The 19,828-nt window shown below is 46.8% G+C and overlaps 1 protein-coding gene across 1 annotated transcript in view; it reads right to left on the bottom strand.

Moving 5' to 3' along the window:
* The window catches only part of Mgst2 (microsomal glutathione S-transferase 2), a 24,099-nt gene extending 4,490 nt beyond the window's left edge, over window positions 1-19,609 (bottom strand). Inside the window, exons 1-3 of the mRNA XM_021159027.1 lie at window positions 19,482-19,609; window positions 16,118-16,217; window positions 1,459-1,529 (exon numbers count right to left, since the gene is read on the bottom strand). Of these exons, the coding sequence (XP_021014686.1) occupies window positions 1,459-1,529; window positions 16,118-16,217; window positions 19,482-19,539 (229 nt within the window). The 5' untranslated portion in view covers window positions 19,540-19,609. The remainder of the gene's footprint in view (window positions 1-1,458; window positions 1,530-16,117; window positions 16,218-19,481) is intronic.
* Window positions 19,610-19,828: the final 219 nt, after the last annotated feature.

The following is a 19,828-nucleotide window of genomic DNA, read 5'->3' as shown; positions in this document are numbered from 1 at the left end:
CTCTCTCTCTCTCTCTCTCTCTCTCTCTCTCTCTCTCTCTCTCTCTTGAGATCTACTATCCCAGCCTACTGAATTCCCCCAAAGACAATGAACAGCCAGAAGCACCTTAGTAGGCAACTTACGTCGGGAGAGAAAAGAATGACAAGTTCCCCAAGAACCTTTTCTGCTAGGCAGTCAGCCTCATTTGGCCCACCATGGGAAAATCTGAAGAGTCAAGAGACAGAGACAGAATCCCATTATCTAACGGCACGTCCCTTATTCATTGTTAATATGTCCTTAGATGACGGGGAACAGCTACTTCTACTTGTGCCATTAAGGAACAAAAGGATGAGTTGGGTAAAGTTAAAAAGTTATTCTCTAAAGGTCACTGTATCTGAAATTCCTTGGTTGACAGGAAAAAGTCGCAAGAAAGAGATTGATGAAGGCTCCTTGGAAGCAGCTGGATTTTAGTTTATTTAAATCTTACCAAGCAAATGCATACCAAAATGAGGCCATTGAAGTGACCAGGAATCAAAGGGATTCTATTTCTCCAGCCAGTTCAACCCCTGAATCCATGGGTATGCAAAGCCCTCAGCTCACCAAGAAAATGTCAGCCAAATAGAAAGGGCATGCTTGCAAACTTGTGGCATCCAAGATACAGGTCCTTCTGGACCTCCAAACATAGGTTGTTGGGACAAATATCAAGAGCCCTGCTATGACCTTGAATGGAAGATGTCTCCACATTGGTGACTAGCAGGCCAGACAACTTATTAACACCGTATGCCTCCATTTCCTCATATGTAAAATAGGAATTAATTATTGACTACATCATATGAATGTTTTAAATCCTACAAATCTATGAACTTCCCTCCAAAAAATTGACCTGGCATGCAACAAATGCTCTGTGAACATTGCTGTTGTAAAAGTGAATTGTTTTCTGTGTTCTGATCATCCAGTTCAATTAGATTATTGGATTTGAAGAGAAGGTTCATGTCGTTATTAATCCCTGAGTGTCTAGCATGTAGTTTGTTTCAAGCCGTGTGTCTTCTATAGGCAGGCAACCTTGAAGGAGCCCTATCTCATCCAAGATGCTTATGTTGGAGAGGATGAATATGCTCAGACCCAGACTCTTGGCCCTGCTCATGCCAAGCAAGTATTCTTCCACTGAGCTACGTTATCGGGGCTTGCTTTTTGAGACACAGTCTCACAGTGCAGCTTTGCCTCTGTCTGACTCCTGGAGTCTCAGGTATTAACCCCTCTGTCTCCAACTGCTAGTGTTTGGTTTTATTTTTTTAATTCTTGAACTAAATCACATTGAGGCCATCTGAACACACCTAGAATTTGGATGTATACAGGCATTGCTTCTTATAGTCAAAGTCATTTCCAGCATCAGTAGCCATATGGTCATCTATCTGCCCCTTAATTGTGTTTAAACACCACAGTCATCTTTGGAATGAGTTGACATGCTCTTATAATTACCTTGATTGAAGTACCACCCAGCCATCCACAGCGTTACGATGAATACGGAATAAAACTCCAAAGAGTTTTGCCTGTAGGGGGGACAAATAAAGATGAAACTTAATCCATGAGGAAACCCACACTAATGTATTGATTTTCCATCTGCAGGTGAGCGTTCCATCAATTCAACCAAAAATAATACAAGAACTTACATCAGGAATTTAAAAGATCCTTCCACTTAAAAGGAGTCTTTAGACATGAGATTCAGACATTGCTCAAACCACAGAGCAGGACCAAGAATCATTCTCCTATACACAAATGGTCACAAGTGAAGTGCACCATGGCTCGGATTTTCTAAGAAACAGGCCTCCAGAGCCTAAAGAGATTTCCATACCGTCTCAAGCAACCCAAGAGGCTACTCAATTCACATTAAACATCTTTCTTCTTAAAAATTCTCTCCCACCCTCAGCTTCCCACTTGAGTCTTTAAATAATTCCCCTAAAAGCTTCTAAAAGAAAAGAAATGGACACACTCAATTCCCATTCTATGCAGTGGGAAGGTAAGTCACAAAAGCCATCCTTTTAAGAGCACCAACAGCTCTTGCAGGGGATCCGAGTTCAATCCTAAGCACCCATGAGTCTGTAACTCCAGTTCCAGGAGATCTGGTCCTCTCTTCTGGTCTCTGTGTGCACCAGGCACACAAGTGCTGCATAGATCTGCATGCAGGCAAAGCAATCATAGACATGAAGTAAAAATTAAAATGAGTGGACAGTAACGTTCCATTGCCTCTATTTGTCGGAAAGTCAGATGGAGATTTTGATACTATTTCTAGCCCAAGGAAATAGTTCTCTGGGAGCTACAGTTAACTCACAGGACCTAGCAGAGAAGGGGAAGGTGAGGTGCGGTAGTGATGGGGTTAACTCTAATTTATTAGCAGATAGCTCAGCCAGAGAAGACAGTCTTCTCAGTACTCATCTGAGCCAAGTTGAGCAAAAATAATTTGTCATTTCTGAGCCTGGTGACACATATCTGTCATCTGAGCTATCTGGGGGATTAAGGCAAGCATTTTTTACATTGACTCCCTGCCTGCTATTGAGTGAGTTCAAGGCCTCCCTGAACTACTTAATGAGACCTTGTCTCAAAACAAAACCTTCAGAAATGGGGCTGGGGTGGCGTGGAGCTGGAGGAGACCTCTCAGCACTTGCAGAGGACCTGAGTTCAGTTCCCACACCCAATGGTCCACATCCACCCGGGTAACTCCAGATCCGGGACACTCGGTGCCCTCTTCTGGCCTCTGCAGGCATCCATACACAAGTGCACATACACAGTCACACACATACACAAAAATAAAAATAATAGTAATATCTTTTTAAAGAGCTGGGATGTGCTCTCCAAATACAGCCAAAGGATGTCAGGACAGGACCTCAAGCAGAACCCAAGATCACCAGCCCAGGGATGGTATCACCCACAAGGGGCCCTCCCCCCTTGATCACTAATTGAGAAAATGCCCCACAGCTGGATCTCATGGAGACACTTCCCTAGCTGAAGCTCCTTTCTCTGTGATAACTCCAGCCTGAGTCAAGTTGACACACAAAACCAGCCAGTACAGTTGACCACTTGTCCACTAAACACACAAACACATCACTATTAAGCTTCAACCCTCACATTCTTATTCATCCCCAAGATCTAAATCACATTAAAATCCCACAGTCTTTACATGTTAAAAGTTCAATCCCTTCAAAATATCCAATCTCTTTTAACCCTAACCCTAAACCTAAGCCTAACCCTAACCCTAACCCTAACCCAAAAATAAGAAAGAAAAAAAAAGAGCTGGGATGTTTCTTCATGTTGGAGTATTTTCCTAGCATGTGCAAGACTCTACATTTAATCCTTGTCCTCAATAGAAGGGAGAACGGTGAACAATGGACAAATCCCACATTCACCCAAAAGCCATGAATCCTGCTGCCGAATCCTGAAGCATGCATGGAAAGTCCTAACCTCACCAACATAACCAGCAAAAACCCTTTGCTCTCTGGGGGTCTGAAATGGGCAGTGTTGATCTCGCCTTCCCTCTCTTCTCGCCATCTCTTTAAGGCCCAGCAGGGCACCAGTGGCCAGGAAGCTCTCCTCCTCTCCTCTGGAGCCTAAGTGGAGGCTCTAGCACCCAGAGAAGTGACAAAGATGGTTTTCTCTGTGGCCCTGGCATGGCCCTGGCATGTTTTTGCATGTGATGGGTTTTTAAGTTTGTAAGTAGCTATGGTAGGCTAAGTGAAAAGACACTTTATATATTTCATAGGAAGAATAACAACAGTTAGCTGAAATGAAGAACCTGCTTCCCCGCATTTCCCTTTCCACAGAACAAAAGAGAAGAAAAACACCGGAGGGTTGTAACCCTTTCCACAGTCAGGGCAATTTCTGGGCCCTTTCTGGAAACATCACCCAACTGGCCCATTCTTTATTAGGTTTCATGATACACCCTAAATTACTCCAGGACGGGAAGACTGAGTTTTCCCACATGTCCTTATTCAAAATTAGCTGTGACGTTTTAAACACCTCGGAAGCATCATTCACAAAAGTCTATTTTCAGACTTCTCTTTGCAGTGAATTAATGACCTTGGTGTTGCATTTTGAGGAACAAAGAGATACTACACAGAGCCTCCTAGCCACCCCCAGTTTCACAGTAGGGAAGAGTCTGGGAGCCTGTGGTCTCTTTGGGGGTCTGTCCACAGAGGCTGACACACTGATGTGTTTTTGTACCCCTGCATGAAAGAGGGAGGAATTCTCTTGGAAGAAAAGAGAAACAAGAACAGAGGGCTGGCGTAGGTCTTCCCACGTAGCTCAAGCTGGAGAACTTTTTAATGGAGAACCGCCTGGTGTGGCTGGATCACCTTCATGAAAAGCTTAGAGATATCCCAGAAAGACAGTACCCAGCCTCAAGTGACAAGGCTTCAATGGAGAGAGAGCCCTGAAATCTCCCCTCCCTCCACTAAAGCAGCCCCAGGATGTGGTCCAGTGTTTGGTCCAGGTCACAGCACTGTTCATCATTGAAGGAAGTCAAGACAGAAACTCAAACAAGGCAGGAACCTGGAGGCAGGAGCTGATGCAGAGGCCATAGAGGGATGCTGTTTACTAGCCTACTCAGCCCGCTTTCTTATAGAACGTTGGATTACAGCCCAGAGATAGCACCATGCACAGTGCGCTGGACACTTCCCCATCAGTTACCAATTAAGAAAATGCCTTACAGTTGGATCTTATGGAGGCATTTTCTCAATTGAGCTTCCTTCTCTTCAGATAACTCCAGCTTGTGTTGAGCTGATATAAAACTAGCCAGGACACCCAGGTGTGGACAATGCTCCGGACCCCAAGGACGATACCAACTGCACTGAGGCCAGCCAGTTGCTTGAAGCTGGGCTGATGTCACTGGGAACACCGCCAGCTCCCAGAAGTCATCAAGAAAATACGAACATTGTGCTAAGATACGGCATGAGCAGGGGGTAGTTAGAGGCCATTGAGATCAGGCAAGAATTGACTGTAGCTCCGTGTATGCTCGTGGAAAGGCAGGTTACTTTGTATTTCTTCATCTTTATCCCCCAAGAAATGGGTTCCCTGTCCTCCTATTACAGGCAGGAGGCACTCTTGGGCTCGCTCAACCTCAGACCTTTGCAGACATGCCTCAGACTTTGGTTCCTTTAAGATGCAGTGTATGGGTCAGTCTGCCACAGCAGGGAAGGCTTGACCACCTGTGTGGAGCAAGTGGCCACCCCCCACCCCCCAGCCCCCACCCCCACCCCACCCTCACCCACCCCCACTCCTCAGTCAATAAGCAGAAAGAGATGGCTGCTGTGTTTAGCTGGCTTCTTTCTTTGATACCTTCAATCTAGTCAGAGACCACTGCCCATGAGATGGGTCTTTCCTCTTCAGTTAAACCTCTCAAGAAACAGCCTCGGAGACGAGCTCAGAGGTGTGTCTCCTAAGAGATTCCAAATCCAGTCCGTTTACAGCGATTAGCCATCCCCTGCATCTTTGTCTGTTTCTCGTCATCGTCTTTCAGACATCAGAAGTAATTCTCTGGCTGCCAGTTGGGGTCTCTGCTATTTGTGGCTGTCTACCCGGTAGTATTGCTTCACCTGGAAACACCTGGAGCCCCATTCTGCCTGCTCATCACCACCTCCTCCACCCTGTGACCACACCCTCTCCTGCCAGCAGCACCTCTGAGCCCCGAAAAGCTCCCACAGCATGATGACAAAGTGCAGTGTGCCCCGTGGTAACCGCCAGGGTGAACAGATACACTCAAGTTAAGGGGATCAAATTCTGAAAACTCCCCCACTAACTAAGCTATCAGCAGCTAATTATTTTCATGGACAGGGCAAACCAATATGGAAACAATTTTAGCATCTTTCTAGCTACCCAAAAGCTGCACTCTATGTTCTCCTTACAAGGTTCCATAGGAAGAGTCCTGTGACTATTGTTCTTCATGACACAGTTAATGAGGATCACCTGTCAAATACTCCCTCCCCTCAAATATCCACGGGAGGGGGGGAGCAGACAGCTGTGTCTAGTCATTTTCTGATCACAGCCCCCACGGTGCAGTAGCCCTGACCTCTTGTATAGAAATATGGGAGGCAGGGGAGGTTGCAGTCACTGTTATAAGCAGATGTCACCAGGGGCCTGGAATTCCACACTAGAAAGAGTAACTGGCAAGGTCTTCGATAGGGGGCCAGTAGGGGGAGCAAGTGTCCTGCTTGGCCTGGACTTGAAATGCTATCTAGAAGGTGGATCTTCAAGTTTTGAAACCAGTACAGCCCTGATCCGTTGCCCTGGTTTGTCTGGCACCAAAATGTTTTAGGAGACCTGAGGCTTAAGGGTGAGAATGGCAAAAGCCGGAGAAAAGCTGAGAACTCTGGGTACCGCCGTGGTGATCACGTGCGCTCAGTGTTCCCCCACACTGTGTGGAGCAATGGCTGCAGACTGGGCCTTGCCAGGGAGACTCCAGTGAGTGGGCAGCCTTTGGCTCCGTGTCTAATGCACACACAGAGGGAAGTAGTGTGAATCCATCCACAGACACCACCAGCTGTGCAGCACGGCCCGTGTGCACAGACTGAGGAGGGCAAATGCACCCCCACAGGTACAAAGGGAGCACTTTGCTCAAACTAGAGCAGGACCATGTGTGTGTCTCCACAGATCAAACCATATTATAAAACACAGGCCCAAGGATTCTCAGTCACAGGGAACCACTGTAACACTCTCTCCTGGGCCCCATAAAGAAGGAGTCCTACTACTGCTAGGACCGTAGCTCCACCCAGCAGTCATCCAAGTGTCCACTATGTGCATCAGGGACCCACGAGCAAAGAATTCCAGCCATTTCCTGGACTTCAGCGTGGCATGATCCCTATTGCATCAGACAGTCCGTGCCCATTCCAGTTGTGTGTCACGCCTACTGCCTTACACCTCTGGGGCTCAACTGTGACCCCGTGTGGCACAACTTCCATTGTGTTAAACCTCTGAGAGCTTGGGACACTCAACTAGAAAACAATACTGTATGTGTTATACATCACACAGAACAAAAGAGATGGGATTCTAAGAAGGAATGTGACTAGAAACTGCAACAATGCCCTCCCCTCTCTGTGGGCTACTTAGACTGCAGGAGCAGCTCGCCACAAGTTGCAAGTCGTAAGGGACAGGGAAGGGTGCATTCTGATAACAAAGAGTACAGCGAAAACAGATAACAGATACAAATTAACAGGAAGGTTAGGGTTAAAACAATAAAATTGGGAACGCCAAGGAAGACAAATAAGAGGGCCAGCAACTAAGAGATAACCAAGCAGATAAGGAGAGAGGGAGGCTAGAGCTCAGAGCTCTGATCCGGTGTCAGCAGGCCAGCTGGCTTCCCTGAGACTCCAACCCCACTCCATTCTTTGGAGAATATATGCAAGGCATGGTTGCCCTGTCATATGACAAACAGTCTACTATTAGGTAAGAATGGCTTCTAACCAGCAACGTCCACCTAGTCTAGAAAGGAGACCACCACGCAGATCACACCATACACAAGACTACGGCCCTACCCCTGGGGGAGAAGAAAGACTGTAGATTCATCTTGGCAGCTGTGATACAAGGTAAATAAGGGAACAATGAAAGGACAGTTTAGTTAACAGCCACCAAGACACCTATAAGGCCAGTGGCTAGCAGGATAAGGGCCTGTCAAGGTCAGCCGCTAATAAGGAGTAAGTCAGAGACAGACAGAGCGGGGGAAGGCTTCCACCACCCTTGACTGGGTGGGCAGTGAGCAAACAGTATTAGCATCTCCCGCTTTGGGTCAGGGGGCACACATAGAGTATGGGGATTTCTACTGGCTCTGACCGTGACAGCCTAGAAAACCAACGCAATAGAAATTACATTAGCCATTGCCTCATTTTTACCCTAAGTCCTATAAAAACTCCTACTCAAAACAATTTAATGATGTTTTTCCCTCTCTGGGGACCCCTCCCACTCTCAGGAAGTTCTCTCATTTTTTCCTTACTGACCCCCCAGTAAAGCCCATATCCCTTTGCTTACCCTCCCCCTCATCTGGAACTCAAGAACCACTGTCTTTAGGTTGAATTTTGGTGACCATGGATTTTCCAACACCCACTGTGGTAGTTTAAAGAGAACACACACACACACACACACACACACCATCCCCATCCCCATAGGCTCATCTGTTTAAATGCTTAGTCTTCAGTTTGGTTGAGTGTTTAGGATGAATTAGGGGGTGTGGCCTAGTTGGTGGTATGCCACTGAGAGTGGGTTTTGAGGTTTTAAAAGCCCATGTCAGGCCAGTTAGCTCTCTCTGCCTCCTACTTGTAGGAGACACAAGCTCTTAGCTGCTACTCTAGCGTCATACCTGCCTGCCTGCAGCCAAGATCCTAACCATGCTTGTTGTTATGCTTTGAATATGTTTGGCCCAGGAAGTGGCGCTATTTGGAGGTATAGCCTTGTTGAAATAAGTGTCACTGTGGGCGTGGGCTTTAAGACTCTCATCCTAGTTGCCTGGAAGCCAGTATTCTGCTAGCAGCCTTCAGATGAAGATGTAGAACTCTCAGCTCCTCCTGCACCATGCCTGCCTGGATGCTGCCATGTTCCCACCTTGATGATAATGGAATGAACTTGTGAACCTGTGAGCCAGCCCCAATTAAATGTTGACCTCATAAGAGTTGCCTTGGTCATGGTGTCTGTTCACAGCAGTAAGACAATTGTCATGAACTTTAACCATCTGGAACTTTGAGACCCAATAAATCCTTTCTTCTATACATTGCCTTGATTATGGTGTCTTATCACAGCAATAGGACAGTAACCAAGACACCCTAAGTCCCTGAGTCATGCACACGTGGACCAAGGAAAGTCCTGCCGTTCTCAAAACTCATTACTTACCGTGACCCTCTTGGTGGGAGGGAAGCCTCTGCTATGAAACTTTTTTCAGCATCTCTTCTAGTTAATAGATTCCTGAACATACAACGTGAACTTCTGCATGTAACAACCTCATTCTGGAAGCTGGAGAGGGGGGCCATACTCAAAGCTGGCCAGCCTTAGAGCCTTAGGAAAGCTTTTAAAAATAAAGACAGGCCAGGCATTTCAGTGAGGCTTTTAAAGATCTTTCCCTCCCGCCTGTTTTTGCTGATTCACTCTGACTCAGCAGCTGCAAATACACAGGTGTCAGGGATGACTCTAATCAGAAGGGTCAGAGCGACAGCTTATCATGCTCAGAGAAGGCCTCTGGGTGGGATAAGGGTTACAAGAGTTCACGTATAGGTGGAGACATGTCTATAGGACAGGTTATATGGTGATCCAGACTGTAGTCCCAGCACTCAGGAAGCTGAAGCAGGAATTCCAGCCCAACCTGAGCTACAGAGTGAGTGAAGGGACTCTGGCTAGCTCATGCGTGGTGAGCATGACTCTGGCTCGCCTTGCCCTCCTCTCCCATTCCCTCCCCCTTGCTAAAATACCGTTATATCACATTCCTAAGGCTAACCACAAAGGTCCATCCCTTATTTGGCCACTTCCTCCTCCTGAGGCCGCCAACCACGGTCCAGCTATCAAAATATTAAAGTCTGACAATCAAAAGCCCCCTTTGGCTCACCTAATTAACATGCCCAATTAAAGTTCAACACCTCATCCTAGCACAGGTGGTACCTCTTTAGCTATATTTTCCCATGTGCCATGTCTCTGTCTCCTCTCTATCCAGAGGCAGTCCTTTGTCCCACACTGGGACAAATATTCCTTCCCCCTCTCTCTGTTCCCTTCCCCTTCCTCCTCTATCTCCTGTCCTTGTCTCTTATTTCCTGCCCTCTGTCCCTCTGGGGCAAATAAATCCCCACTTGGTCTTGTGGGGCCTGAACCAATACCGATCCTAGCATTAAGCACCCCAAAAATAAGAATTAGTGAGTTATTTAATTGACTGAATTATTCCTTGTTGGGTAAGTCACCTGCAGGAGTCAGCAGGAGGTGTACCACCGTGGCAGCAGGGCCTGATTCTAACCACCACACAGCAATTGAATGGCTGATAGAAGCCGGATGAACATGCGAGGAGCCACCACCTACAGCTCTGCTCCAGATCCCCCTGCCTGTCACTGGCCTCACCACTGAATCATTCACGATCTTGGGCATCCTCTATATCCACCTCAATGGATAAAGGGATATAGTGCTTCCAGCTAACACCCTGGGCAGTACACTGTGGGGTAGTGGACCATGCCAGGAAACACGGTAAGGTCGAGGGGGTTCAGAAGCCCCAGTACCCTCATACCTGAGGACAGTAGGTGTTTCACCTCCTCCCAACCAGGTTCTTGTCACATGACCACAGCACCCCATGAAGAGGACCATGATGTAAGGGCAGCACCCGGAGCCCCTCCACGTCCGTATGAAGCATCCCTAACATATCCAGCCAAGCCAATAGAAAGCATCTGCTTTTAGACCCCAACCCACTCCAAAATGTACATAAGACCCTGTCCACAAGGAATAAAGGTGTACAGAGAGTTATTTCATCAAAGGCTGTCTGAGAGCTTCTGTCGTATAAGAGCTATAACACTTCTGAGGAAGAAAGTTCTCTCCGGAAGTTTTTGCCACTGGAAGCTGCTCCAGCCTACTGTGGTCACTTCCTGCTTGGTGACCCGGACCTAGGCTCCTAGTCGTCTCTGTGGATTCTTCATCCCTGTTCACCAGCCCACTGCATAGCATAGCACAGCTCAGAACAGCAGCGGCCTTAGAGCAGCAGCGGCCTTAGAAGATGGACTCCCCCTCCCTTTCTGAAATCGCAAATCTTTGGCCGCTCTGCCAGGTCAGAGCTCCGCAGATCTCCACAGACAGTGCCCAGTACACAGACCAGCAGTAAGCTTCCTTAGAGATGCTTGGGCCAGAGAGATTGCTCACTGGGTAAGAGTACACAAACACAAGGACCAGGGTTCAGATCCCAGCACTCGTGTAGAAAGCCTGCTGTGGCCATGTGTTTACCTCCACCCTCAGCACTGTGAAGGCCACACACGTGGTCTACTTGGGCTTCCTGCTGCCGGCTCAGTGACATGCTCTGTCTTAAAGGAATAAAGTAGAGAATGATAAAGCTGAACACTTGATATACTCCTCTGGCCCTGTACACACACACACATACACACATACACACCACACACAGAGACTCACACACACAGACACACACACACCATACACCCATTCACGCAAACACACACACACATACACACATACACACCACACACAGAGACTCACACATACACCACACACCCATTCACGCAAACACACACACACACCACATACATTCACATATACCACACACACTCACATACACCACACACTCACACATACACATTATTATACACCATACATGCACACACACACACATATTGTACACCATGCACAAACACACACACACATATAGAGCAGGATATCAATGTCTTCCTATGCCCATGTGTGTGCATGTATGTGCATATCATGCAACACAAACACACATGCACACACATATACACAGAGCAGGATTCCAGATGTCCTCCTCTGCCCCCATGGGTGCATATTATCCATCATATAACACACACACACACACACACACACAAAGGATGCTGTCTCTATCCCCTTCTCTTCCCTCCTTCCTCCCTCTCTTCCTCCCTCACACACTACAAAATGTAATGGCCTGCATCACTCTAAAGCTATAGAACATTTGAAAACTCCTATCTTTGTGAATTTGCCTTTAGTTTTCTGAGGGGTTTGAACACGAATTTGGACCATATGCTTTCATTTATAAAATTCAGGCTTCAAATTTTAACTGAATGTGAAGAGGTAACGACCACCAAATGACTGCCCCAGCTGGCTGCAAGAGGAGGGAAGCCTCTAAGCCTTGGCGGGGCTTAGAGGCTGGTGGAATGTGAGTCTACTCAGGGACTGGCTGAGCAGTGACTTTGGCCTTGCTGCGGGCTGTGCAGCAGTGAGAAGAGAGAGGGAAGCAGCGTGTCTATTTAAGTCAAGGATGGCTAAAGCGATTCAATGCTTCAGCCAGGACAGGGAGAAAACCAAATGTATTCCTTCCTAAGGAAGCCAGTGTGGAAGAGATAGAGAGAACCTGTAAAGACCTTCTGGCCCAGGTAGTTTTTCTAGGCACCTCACATACAGCCTATACACCATACTCCTGACAAATGGAACTCTGAAATAGCCAGATTTGTCCCAAACCTTAGAATTTAAGGCAAGAACTTGACTAATGATATAGAATATTCAAGAAGAAATACAGGGAGTGGGGCAGGACTGTCCTCTTTCCCCTCCAAAGGAAGCAGGGAGCTGCCACTGAACCAGCCAAGTTCGCTTGGCTCCAAATCAACCTTGACATTTTGAGGGTGTTCTTTTATTTCATTATTTTAACCTCTTGTCTCTTCCACTGTGGTTAAGCAAACAAACTGAGTTCTGACAAATGAGTTGAGCCCGGGTACTTATTTCATAAATAACAACTTCAGAGAAATATTTAGACTGGGGTCCAGCTTTATTTCTAGGATGAAAGGAGTCCTGCTAGAGAAGGGGAGGGAGGAAACAGAGAATCAAATGTGTGGGAACATTGAGAAGGAACACAGAACCAAGACATGGCCTCAGATCTGACCCACTAGACGCCACCTCCTTCCCAAGCAGGAGTTCTCAGTTCAATCAGGCCAAAATGAACCTACCGCTGGCCCCGCCTTAGCCCCGCCTTAGCCTCCCACATGCTGCTTCCCAGTCTTCTATATGCCAGTTGTGGGCTTGGTTGGTTCAGGGATTGTTCAGTCCCTTTTGTGGCTTTCTTCTGTTGATGGGAAGGGGTTATGATGCTGAACCCAAGGCAGTCATTCTAGCCCTGAGCTCTCTCCCCAACTCTGGGTTACAGGGTCTCACTTGGCCTTGTTTACCTCGGCCAACCTAGCTCAGCTAGCAGCCCACCCCAACACACGTGGCTGCATCCCCTCCTGGGCTCTCACGAGGGGTTTCCAGAGCGCAGACCTCGGTGGTACAAATGTGACTAGTGTTGACCTTTGAACTTCCTTGGCTATATATACAAGGACTGTTGGTTTGCTCACTGATACAGGCCAAGCCATCGTATATGGAGATAATCATACATATTTAATGTATTTAATGTGTGTCTTTTTACTTAATGCATGAAAATGAAAGACAAAGTTCAAAATAAATAAAAACTTGAACATGAAGACCATAAGGGTTTGGGAAATTGAAATGAGTAGGCCTTAACTTGTGTGCTTTGATATTATTAAAATTTGCTAAGTATTGTTTCAACATGAATGACGCTAGAGGGTTTTTTTTAAGTGATTAATGAAATTCTCTAATGGAAAAGAACAAATCGTACCTGTGAGACCCAAAGACATAATGGTTTGGCATCACTGACAACAGCCATGGAAGAGCAGGGGGTGACAATAAGCTTGTAGAGCTGAAACAATGATCAGCGAAAATCCTTCAACTGATAAACAGTAGAGAGTGGGGAAATTCTCCAAAAAGAACAAAAGCCCCCAAATACCGGAACTGAAAATACAGGAAACTAAAAGACCACCAGCTCAAGAACAACTAGCACTTTCCAAAAAAAGAACGGGGGGCTGGTGAAATGGCTCAGTGGGTAAGAGCGCCCGACTGCTCTTCCGAAGGTCCAGAGTTCAAATCCCAGCAACCACATGGTGGCTCACAACCATCTGTAACGAAATCTGACTCCCTCTTCTGGAGTGTCTGAAGACAGCAACAGTGTACTTACATATAATGAATAAATAAATAAATAAATAAATAAATAAATAAAATAAAATAAAAAAAAGAACGAAAGCACAAAGAGGAAATTGAGAGAGAATAGTCTCTTAATCTTCCAGGACAGAAGGACATGACCATTAAGAGGCCTGCTCTGGAGTTCAGCATGATGTAATGCAGAAGAGACCTATGGGGCACAGAGTACCCCAGAGCATCCCACACCACATGGCAAGGTCTTAGAAGACAAATGTCAACAACATCCAAAGACAATAGAGAGTGATGGGACAATTGTCTCACGATTCTAAACGGATACAATGTTTCATAAGGAAATATAGATGTCTCACCAGGCCACCAGGATGTGACGGGCTGTGCTGTATTTGGGGACAGGATAAGTCCCCAAGTTCTACGGACCTGAGCTTCCTTTCTCTCAGGAAGCATCAGACAGGTTTCCGAGAGCAAATCTGGACAATTCCCCACCGGCCCCTGTGTAATACAGAGTTGGGTGTACTTCTCAAAGAGTGGGGATAGCAGGGGGCTTAGGTCACTGCACAGACCCTTAAAGGAGACGCTGGGGCCTAGACTCTTCTTTTTGCATGTGCCCATAGGTGAACAGGGATTGTCCCACCACAAACTCCCACCCTGATGTATGTGCCACACAATATGGCCAACAGAGGAGGAAAATCTAAAACCCTGAACCAAAATATATCCTTCGACCCCGCAGGTTGCTTATCTCATGCATTCATCACTGTGACAGACAGCTAACAAATGTGCTCCAAGAAAACAAGAACAAAAATAATGCAAAGGAAAAAAAATGGAATCCAGATACCAGGTGATCCAAACCAGAGAGTATAAGAAAACCCTAGGGTGGCAACGGGAAGGCCCAGAATAACAGCCATGCAGTAGTTCTAAAGAGCATCCTCCACTCAGGAGTAAAAGAGGGGAAGGAATCAGGCAGACCTGGCTCAAAGCAGGAACTCCCGTTCCTGCTTTGTTAGCAGGCTGCTGGTGCATCTCAACGGGCTCGGAGAAGAGACTCCACTCTGTAGAAGACTCAGGAATGAAACTAAGACAACTAAACTAACAAGCAAATTAACCGTAAGAAGAAAAACGAAACCTGCACAAGAAGGAAACATAATTACAGAATACTATCCGGATGCACTTCGAAGGTTGTTTACTGAACCACAATGGCTCAGGTTTAAGGTAACATAGTGACCCAATTACAAGACTAGGAAGAGAGAAGAGTGTGACGTCCTTTCATAGAAGGACCTCAACTGGCAAGGCTTAAAACTGTCTGCCAATAAAGCAGCAGTGAAGTCACACCGCTTAGAAATGCAAAAGTTGCCACAATGGATGCCAGTGTCTATGTGCAGGACTGAAGGGCGTGTCAGGGACAAGCCCAGAAGACAGTGACTTGTAAAGGCTTGTCACTCCACATTGTTCCCAGGCTCTGCACGTCCTACCCAGATAAAATAAACATTTTCTTCTAGGTGTCAAACACTCTGGCATCAAGCCAATACTTGCTACTTGACATACCAAAGTATTTAAAGATGGCTAGGACGGGCCTGACTTCTCCTTGTATGGTTTGATGTTTCTTAAACTTGTGTTGAGCCCTGTCAGTGCCATTCCCTCTACACTTTGAAGCGGAGGGAAAGAATAAACTATAAAGCCCCTTGGCAAGCAAGAGGCTGATCAAGAGACCATTGTTGTCAGCCCAAGGGTCTTTCCTTACCAAAATCGAATTCAAGGTGTAATTTTTATTTTAATAGCCAAAATTAGACAAGAACTATACAAGGAAAAATATAGGTGAACCTTACTCCTGGACATAACAGAAACATCTCAAAAAACTAACAAAAGAACCCACTGACAAATAGATATTGATAATGGTGATGGTTCCCAAAGCACTGGGCGTTGGGGGTGAAATATAAAGGTAACCCTAACATCTACAGGCAAGTGCACGGTGTCTGTGACAGAAGGATTCTCTCTCTCTCTCTGTGTGTGTGTGTGTGTGTGTGTGTGTGTGTGTGTAGGCAGTGACCACAGGATGGTCAGAGACTCTGAGAACTCGGGACTCGGGACGTCTCATCCTTACATGCTTCAGGTTTTAGGAAAAGGTTCTTGGAGAAAAGAAAGTATGAAATCCTTGGTTCCACCTGAGTCTACTGAGCCCTCATGGGGGCTAGAGAGGTCTCGGTGATCAGCCACCATGCTGAAGAGACAAGGACACCCTTCTTCCTAAGTGGCAGCCTTTTGGGCAAATAAACCCTATTAGATATGATCTAAAATTGGTCAGGCATCACCCACTGTATGTTTCATGATGGTGGAGCCTGAAGATGAGCCAGAGTAACTTGTGGTTGGTAACTGAAAATGAATTTAGGGCCTTCTGTATTACGTTTTCCCCTAATCAGACTCTGTCTGTGGCAGGCCTGCCCATGTGAAAAGCATTACTTACTGCGCACGAAATATTCTCTCGAACTCCAGAGGGCCTGTGACTGCTGGGGGTGCAATCTTGTGTTTTAGTCTTACTCGTCCGACCTGCAGAGCGAAATAACCTACAAGGGAACGGAATGTTATGTTATAGTCTGGCACATCACTGGTCACCAGTGAAGTGTGAGTACAGTTGGGTACCAGGGCTATCTACTAGAAATTGTCAAATTAAAACAGACTGGCCAGTGAGCCCCAGGGACCTATCTGTCTCTGTCTCTCTAGCCCTGGGATTACAGGCATGCACCACTATGCCTAGTTTGGGGGGTTTGTTGTTGGTGGTTGTTTGTTTGTTTGTTGTTGTTGTGGTTTTTTTTTTTTTTTTTTTTTTTTTTTTTTNTCTGTGTAGCCCTGGCTGTCCTGGAACTCACTCTGTAGACCAGGCTGGCCTCGAACTCAGAAATCCGCCTGCCTCTGCCTCCCAAGTGCTGGGATCAAAGGCGTGCGCCACCACTACCCGGCCTATTTTGTTTTTATATGAATTCTGGGGATTGAACGCAAGTCCTTGCATTTACAAAGCAAGTTATTTTTTCTTTTCTTTTCTTGTTTTGTTTTTGTTTGTTTGTTTGTTTGTTTGTATTTTTGTTTTTCGAGACAGGATTTCTTTGTGTAGCCCTGGCTGTCCTGGAACTCACTCTGTAGACCAGGCTGGCCTCGAACTCGGAAATCTGCCTGCCTCTGCCTCCCAAGTACTGGGTTTAAAGGTGTGCGCCACCACTGCTTGGCACAAAGCAAGTTCTTTTCCACCTGAATTATCTCCCAGCTCTCTCATCTCCTTACTTCATAATTACCTCCTGACATCTGTCATTTCCCTTCCCACTGTCTCCCCCAGTTCCATGTTCTTGGTCATTGTCTCAAGCATGCTTGGTCTCCCTTTAATATCTCAATACCCACTTCTGACACGCTGGTGTTTCAAAAGGAATAGCTTCCTCTTGCAAAATCCCACTCCGAGTTTGTGGCTTCTATCTTCTCCTCTATGACTATTCAGGGAGATGTTTTCTCCCAAAACAGCACACTTGCCCTTTGACAGGAAGTCAGTCAGAATTGAGCCCGGCTTAGGTAGGACTCCCCAGCAGGCTCCCTCCCTTCCCTTTGGTTCCCCGTTAGCTGTTGCTTAGGAGTTAAACAACGGGAGTGAACATACTAAGTATGTATTGCTTAGGGATAAAGTGAGCTGAAAGAGAGGGATGGGAACTCTCCAACCCTCCACTACACCCTTACAGGGCAAAAGAACTGTGGACAAGCCAGCAGCTCACAGGACCAACCAGAGCCAGAAGAAGGGGGCCCTGTCCATTATGGAGAAATTGGAACTTGGCCTTTCTGGCCCCCAGCACCCCCACCCCTGTACTGTTACCGTTTCTCCTAATTTGCTTCCTAGCCCTGGAGGAACCACCCAGGGACGGAAACAATGAAGGCTGTGTGCTCCAGGTTGACCAATGTGCAGTAGCACAAGAACGTGGGGCTTCTGAAGGGTTTGAGACTGAGCAAACATTCTAATAGGAGTTCAGTTTCTCTCGAGTCTGTGGACTGCAGCCGGTACGCACCTGTCTGCCACACCAGTCAATGTATGGACCTAGCTAGGGAAATAAGCCAGGTGCAGGAGCATCCACAATGGGAAGGAACCTTTGTGCTTGGTGTCAGGTTCTGGAGTAAAAGCCCCAATCTATCCTCTGAGCTCTGCCTCAGGAAGAACACAGGGGCAAATGGCATGCAGTAGCCATGGACAAGCTATTCCATCCCTTCTGTGGGAAGACTGAATTTCTCTTATCTTTCCTCTTTCCTGGGGCTGGGGGATGTTTGTGTGCTAGGGACAGTACAAGGGGATACTTCCTCCACCACTGAGGACCACTCAATCACAGAGCCTTCCCCCCGGGAAGCCACTTCTCTAATTGGCAGCTTCTCTCTGCAGATAAGAAGTTTAGGAGGGGAACAGCGGTAAGGACCTATTCTGGGCCAGTCACCACGGAGGTACTTCCTACTCAGGATCCTGTTTAACTTTCTGTGCTGAGGACACGGAAAAGCAGAAAATCCTGGCCTGGAGCAGTCAGCTTCCGGAAGGCTGGACCACACAGATCTCGGTGGGTCTGTCTTAAAAGCCTGGATGAATTAGGTGTCCTAAGTCTGTGAACAACAAACTTCTGTTGAAGTGGCTGGCTAAACAGTATCTCTCTGTCTCTTTGTCTCCGTCTCTCTCTCTGCGATCCACCCCCAACAATTAAACTTTTTTTTCTGCCACAAACATCATTTTTCTGGTCTCTTCTCTTCCTGTTCTCATCTTCCATCACCATCAAACTGCCTCATGCCTGGTTCCAGTACACAGTGTCCTCAGCATGAGTCAGCACACAAAAGGCTCTCTGTGGGGATAGAGCCTCTGTGGGAAGGGACATGTAGCCCTTGTCCCTGTTGCCCCCTTGTAACTGCAAGACCAAGGCACACTGTTTGCTTAGACCCAAATTCTCCAGGGGTTGGTAGCAAATTCCTGCTCTAGTCCACAAAAGCACAGTTTCCCTTATTCACAAAGCAGACTGGCTAGGCTAGCCACTGCGCGAGTGGGAAGACCCTGCTCTACCACTAAACAGAGCAGTCATTTCCTCCCGGCGGTGTGCAGCCTGCACTATCCCCAGCTCTCAGCCCAGGTATCTGGAAGATGCACCCCAGAAAGAAGAATAAACAGGCATTCTTGGTAAGCAAGTGTCCACTAAGCATGGAAGGAAGATAGCATGCGTTGAGGAACTTCGCTCCACTCCTGGGCAGACAGAGAGGTGGATGTGAAGCCATCCTAGTCAAGATATCTTGTAATATTTAGAATTCATTATGTAATCTAAACTGCATATTTCTATAGAACTCTACCCTGGTGATCAAATCTGCCATGGGCAATTTTTCTTAAAAACAGAACAAAACGAAACAAAAATGCTTTAAATGTTTACAACCAACTTTAGAGACAGTTTAGAATAGTTTCCTGGTGAACACGCCTAACGGCTGTCTGTGCTCTCCATTTTCATGTGCTCACGGCCCTGCCTGAGACTCCTGGGGCTCCCGGCACTGAGCTATGAGCTGTCACCATAAATGATAGAGTCACTGGGCTCAGAGGCCCACAACATCCCAGAGAGAACATTCCCAAATTCTACCCATCTCGGGGAAGGAGTGGGCAAGCCACTCTGAGCAACTGTCTGCTGGGCACCCAGAACTACCAACAAAATGCAGGCATGAAACCCAGACACTGAAGCAATCTCTCTCTCTCTCTCTCTCTCTCTCTCTCTCTCTCTCTCTCTCTCACACACACACACACACACACACACACACACACACACACACAGCTCCGGTGTTCTTACTTTGCTGACAGGCAGAGAGAAGAGAGACTGCAGCCAGCAGGCTTGAATCCCCGGCCATCTTTCTTTCACTCTGTGATCTCTTTCACAGAACTGTGTGTAGGAAGTCAGCTGAAGAGCATAGGTGCCTTAGGACCCTGAGGGGCTGGTCTTCTCCTTTATAAAGGCAACAGAGTTGAGTCAACAGAGTTGGGAAAGAAAAAAAAAGCAGGATTCAAGGTTGAGTAACAACCTTTGCACTGAGACAGAAAACCACAGAAGCAGGCAAGGCTGGGCCGCTGGCACAGAACCATATCTGTTCCTTTCTGAACACACCCCAGACACACACCCTACACAGACACACACCTTAC

Source organism: Mus caroli, chromosome 3 (assembly GCF_900094665.2).
Source record: "Mus caroli chromosome 3, CAROLI_EIJ_v1.1, whole genome shotgun sequence".
Classification (NCBI taxonomy): domain Eukaryota; kingdom Metazoa; phylum Chordata; class Mammalia; order Rodentia; family Muridae; genus Mus; species Mus caroli.
Note: the sequence above shows the minus strand (reverse complement) of the source record. Positions and strands in the feature narration are given on the sequence as shown.